This window comes from Myotis davidii, unplaced genomic scaffold (genome assembly GCF_000327345.1).
Source record: "Myotis davidii unplaced genomic scaffold, ASM32734v1 scaffold900, whole genome shotgun sequence".
Taxonomy (NCBI): domain Eukaryota; kingdom Metazoa; phylum Chordata; class Mammalia; order Chiroptera; family Vespertilionidae; genus Myotis; species Myotis davidii.
The window spans coordinates 1,847,692-1,853,614 of record NW_006295185.1 but is presented as its reverse complement, the minus strand read 5'-3'; the positions used below and the strand labels follow the sequence as shown (position 1 = coordinate 1,853,614).

General features: G+C 42.6%; 1 protein-coding gene across 1 annotated transcript in view; it reads right to left on the bottom strand.

The window, feature by feature from the left end:
* CSNK1A1L (casein kinase 1 alpha 1 like) overlaps nt 1-3,789 on the bottom strand; it is an 8,196-nt gene extending 4,407 nt beyond the window's left edge. The window contains exons 1-2 of the mRNA XM_006769891.1: nt 3,693-3,789; nt 4-757 (exon numbers count right to left, since the gene is read on the bottom strand). Of these exons, the coding sequence (XP_006769954.1) occupies nt 4-757; nt 3,693-3,789 (851 nt within the window). The remainder of the gene's footprint in view (nt 1-3; nt 758-3,692) is intronic.
* Nucleotides 3,790-5,923: the final 2,134 nt, after the last annotated feature.

Genomic DNA, 5,923 nt, shown 5'->3' with positions numbered 1-5,923 from the left:
GGCCATGGCAGGCTGCTTCTATTAAAATACATGAGGACATAGCCTAAGGATTCCATATCGTCCCGGCGACTCTGTTCAATGCCCAGATGCGCATTGATGCTAGTATATCGGACGGTCCCTGTAAGGTTTAAATCTTCTCTGTATGGTATGTGTTGCTTTGTCTTGTTGTCTTTGTACTTTTTGGCCAAACTGAAATCAATAAGGAATAGCTGCTTTAATGCTGATAAAGATGTGCTCTGGGAAGTACTTGCAGCCGTGCTGCTCCTTTTCGTCTTTCCTGTTGTTTCAGAAGATTTATTACAGTGACGTCTGCTGCCCATGAGGAAGTTCTGGGGTTTGATGTCTCGGTGTATAAAGTTCTTTCTATGCATATATGCGATTCTACAGATCATCTGATCAGCTAACATGAGCACAGTTTTGATGGTAAACCTCCGGGAGCACAGGTTAAAGAGATCTTCCAGGCTGGGCCCCAGAAGGTCGGTGACCAGCGCGTTGTACTCTCTTGCCTGCCCGTACCACCGCATGCGGGGGATGCCCACCCCGCCCTCAAGGATCTTATACAGCTTGCTCTCGTACAGCAGCTGCGGGTGCCTGGCCTTCCTGGGCTCTAATTTCACCGCCACCTCCTCGCCATTGGTGACGCTGATGGCCAGATAGATGTCACCGAAGGAGCCAGCCCCGATCTTCCTTACGAGTTTGTACTTCTCATCCACACCACCACGAAATCGTCCTGGGTGGCGGTGCTGCTGCTGGCCATCTTGGGTGACAAAGACGGAGCCTGGGCCCCGCCCAGCGCCTCAATGCCTGAGAGAGGAGGACGAGAGCCTCCGGCCTGGCCCCCCGAGAGCGGTGGAAGGGAAGGAAACATGTTGGGCAGCTGACGTCACAGGGCCCCCGAATTCGAATTCGCCCAGTGAAACCCTATCACCGCTGCCCAGTCAGGTATCTACAGTTTAGGTGGGGTTCTCCGGTTCCCAGGCTGGGCCTCTGGTGTCAGGGCGGCCGCCAGGGCCTCACCTTTTTCGCAGCGACGACGTCGCGGGCTGGAAAAGGGGTGCGGTGAGTTAGGGCGGTGATACCACCACCGCCACTGCTGCCGGCTCCCGCCTGGACGGACCCCTCAGTCTGCCGATGCCGCCATCTTGTTACTCCGACTCCAGCCAACCTTTTTTTTATTATTATTTTTGAACTTATTGAATAGAGGTTTTACGTTTACTCTTCTAAATTAAAAAATTCAGGTGAATGGAAACTTTTGAATTAAAAACAATTACATTGCTCATAACTGAAACTAATCCCAATAATACAGTATTCGTCAGACTTCTCTGTCTCATCTTAAAGATAAGGTCTTAAATTTCTTTTTGACTTTTAGGAATGAATTTTCCATGTGTGATATAAGTTGATTTGAGCCTAAGGTATTTTCTTGCTAGCCTGGTAGAGGACAATTCTATTTCGCCTGACCCCTCTAAACTGAGAGTGCTGATAAATGTGTGCTTACTTCCCTATGGCTTCTAATTTTAAACACAAAAAAGCCATTTCTGAGGTCTAAGAAGAACAACACTTTTTAAAATATATATATATTTTATTGATTTTTTACAGAGAGGAAGAGAGAGGGATAGAGAGTTAGAAACATCGATGAGAGAGATGCATCGATCAGCTGCCTCCTGCACACCTCCCACTGGTGATATGCCCGCAACCAAGGTATATGCCCTTGACTGGAATAGAACCTGGGACCTTTCAGTCTGCAGGCTGGCGCTCTATCCATTGAGCCCAACCGGTTAGGGCAGAACAACACTTTTGATCATAACTGGGGAATATGTTAGCTGTGCATCATTAAATATCTTTCATTTCCATTCATGCTTTAGTATCAGAGTCACTAGGATGGAATAGTCACAAACATGGACTCTGAATCCTTATAATTACTTGAGTTTAAATCTCAGCTCTATCATTCTTTAGCTATGTGACCCTAGGCAAGTTACTTAAGCTCTACATACTTCAATTTCCTTATCTCTCAAATTGTGATAACAGTGCACACCTTATAGGAATGGTGTGAAAATTAAATAAATTACTATACACATAGCACACACGTAAGCACATAGAAAAATGTCTGGCACATATAAGTGCTTGTTATTAGTGAATATTATATGATTAACTTTATTTTATTTTTTTCAAAAAATATATTTTATTGATTTTTCAAAGAGCGGAAGGGAGAGGGATAGAGAGTTAGAAACATCAATGAGAGAGGAACATCGATCAGCTGCCTCCTGCTCACCTCCTACTGGGGATATGCCCGCAACCAAGGTACATGCCCTTGACCGGAATCGAACCTGGGACCTTTCAATCCGCAGGCCGATGCTCTGCCCACCGAATCAAACCGGTTAGGGCTGATTAACTTTTATTGCTTACTACGGATATAATGGCGAACAAAATAGATAATTCCCCTGTCCTTGTGGATCTTACAGTCTTGTAGAGAGGATAGACATTAAACAACATTTAAATACTTTTTAAAGTTAGAGTTGTGATTAGTATTACAAGGGTGCTTATGAGCATGTTTAAGAGGGAAATCTACTCTATCCAGGTAATCAGGAAAGACATCTCAGCTGCAGTGTTGATATTTAAGCAGTGGTATGGAGAATGAGTAAATTAGTCTAGGGAAGAGGGCTAAGAGAAGGAGGGCAAAGAGGAGGAGAATGAGTGGATCCAGGATAATTTGATAATCTATAATAGGTGTGTAGGGGGCTCAGCCTGCAGGACAACATTCTTAGCAGGAATTGAGGCTGCCTACAGGGAAGGACTATAGTCATTTGCCTTTTGGAAACAAATCTTATCCCCTGGGAAATGTGAAGTGAAATGGCACAGGCCAGAAGAAGGTGACTGCTGAGGGCTACATTTTATCAACATAGGTTAAAGCATTCAGGAAGATATTTTTCAAGGAAAAGTCAAGGAATCACACAAAAGTGGACAAGTTGCCTTTGCAGCTGAATTTTAAGATGGCCTTGAACACTTAAGAAATCATATTTGCTGTACATATATGAATGGTTGAATAAGGAGACCTCAATTGCTCAAATGTATTCCTGGCATGTACAGCCTTAAATTAGAGGGTCTAAATAAAGCTGTGGCCTGCCCTTTCTGAAAGTTTGCCAACCACTGATATAGATCATGTGGGACATGGGGCCTCATCTAGGCTGATTTTAGGACAGACATTGGAACTTGCTTTCTTGCTGAAATGTCTGACATCAGCCCTAATTTTTAGTCATTGTATCTCTTTCTCTAAGACACAAAGTACTGAGGGCCCTCCAGGAGGACAGGCTGTATCTCCTGGAGGCTAAATAGTTCCTTGTTTAGAGAATGAATGATTGATTCCTGAGCCCAAGCAATCTGCCCCAAATTGTGTTTTCCCTCTTCATAGACACATTATCTTCATGCCCTTTGACTTTGGAGCAACATGTGAAGCGTTCTTTTAGTTTTGCATCAGTAAACACTTCAGACCTCCCAGGCAGCTCCAAGTCATGCTCCACATCACCTTGTTTGGAAACATCACCATCTGGTGGATTTCACTGTTTCTGCTTTCAAAGATCTGGCTATATTCTGCCAATTGAGGGCATCCGTGACTTGCTGAATATTTCAGCTGCACACGACTCTGGGATTGGTATTTGAGAAAGCCAGGGTTGAGGGGCAAATAAGGAAGAATGTACTATGCTTCATGCTTCGAAGCTGAAATCTTGGCACACAGTCTGCTGGATACATACTGCTTGGTTGGCTTTTCTCAGAAGCACAATGTGCACACCCCATACCCCTTCTCTTAAAAGAGTTTCATTCTACCTCCACAAACCTGGATTACCTTTGCAAGGATCATAGAAAACCTTCAAGGAGTGGAATAAATAAGTTGTGTCCTTTCCTTCATAGCTGATTGAAATTCAATCCCTGGAATCTGATAGGAGGCAAGACTGCCTTCTTTCAAATACAGGCTCTCCTTGGTATGGTCAATCACAAGGGCCTTGGGTCAAATGACCTACTGGGAAGCCCAGTGGAGACACATGCTGTGGGAACCACACTGCTCTCCCTCTTCTTAGCCAAAGCATTAATGAAGTATCTTGAACACTGTCTTTCATTACTGTCAGTGTAAGAAGCAGAAACACAGCTATGTTCAGTCCTGAAAGAGTATCTGCTCAAGTAAAAAATGTTCGGGCTTTATAGTGAAACAGACTTGTATTCAAATCTCACCTCTTTCACATACAGCCTGTGTGAATGAAATAAAGACACATCTTCATGTAAGCCCTGATACTTCTGTTCCCTAGCAGCAAGTAACTCAATCTCTCTGAGCATTAGTTTCTTAATCTGCAAAATGGGATGAACACAGCAGCTACTTTATGCAGTTGCAATGAAATTTAAATAAGAGAGCAATGGTGCTGTAATTCACCCACCTTATAATTTAAAAATATAATATTTTAATTTATTTGGGGTTTTGTTGTAGTTTTGACAATAAGTGTTTAAATCTCTTTCTTGCTGTCTAAGCCAAAAGCCATTACTCAGAACATATTCATATTTAGAATGATGTTCTCTGAATAAAGCATTTATTTAGTTTCCAACAAAAGTATTTTTTTTTAAGACTCAAAGAATCATGTTTAAATTCGGAATCTACTTGAGATATAATGATCTGATTTATTTAGAATAGTCTTTCTCAAATTTCATTTTTTTCCTAGATAGCAGGATCCATTTTTCAAATAAATTCTCACTTGGAACCCCAATATGTTAAATAAAAGCAAAGATGCAGGGGTTGGAGCTAGAGCTGAAACTGAAGGGAAAAAAGTAGGATTCTATTTGGTTTGCACTTGAGTGTAATCTCTAGAGCATCATGTGTTTTGCCTGTTTTCTTCACTGCTGCATCTCCAATGTCTATAAAAATACCTTACATTAATGGGGCTCAATATATGTTTTTGAATGCGTAATGGATGAATAGCATATGAAGAAAGCTGGCATATAATAGGCACCCAAGAATATCTTAATACCTCTTACTTAACTAAAATCTTGCAGGAAACTGAGTGATATGTTGTTGGTGTGAGAATAAGAATTTCCACCTTGGAGAAGATTCATGTCCTCCCCTGTCACACACCTACCTTGTCATTCCTCTTTCTGTTTTTCTCATAAATCAGTTAGGTGTGAAATGAGATACTGCCTGTGCAGGGGGCATAGAGAAACCAGACAGTGACTTTGGCATCATCACTACTTTCTCACCTTCTCAATAACCTCTGGGCAAATGACATAGCTTGCAAAAATCACACTGAGCACCCAGTGAAACACAAATATGAGCCACAATTAAGCAAATAATCCTGAGAAAGAGTACAAAGCAAGAGGCATTACACTTCTTTATTTAAAACTATATTACAAAGCTATAGTAATAAAAACAATGTGGTACTGGAATCAAAATGGACAAATATAACAATAGAACAGAATCAAGAGCTCAGAGATAACCCCTTGCTTATATGGCCAACTAGTGTTAGACAGGGGACTCAAGAATACTCAGTGGAGAAAGGTTAGTAATCCTATATAATAAAAGCCTAATATGCTAAGTGTTCTGTCATCCATTCAGCCAATCAAAACATAATTTGCTAATGATATGCTAAGGCCTCTCAACTGCTCACTATGATTTGCACTAACTGCCACGAGGCAGACAGTTGACCAGTAGGTTAGCTTGCTGCTGGGTTTTGGGTGATTGGGACTGAGCCAGATAGGCTGGACACACCCGGGAGCCCTCCCACATTCCTCTCCAGCTGGCCAACCTCCTGTGTCCCTCCCTGGCCCCAAACATGTACTGGTAGGGTCCTTCGGCCTGGCCTGTACCATCTCACAATCTGGGACCCCTTGGGGGATGTTGGAGAGCTGGTTTCAGCCTGATCCCACTCAATGCAGGAGGTGCCCCCTGTTG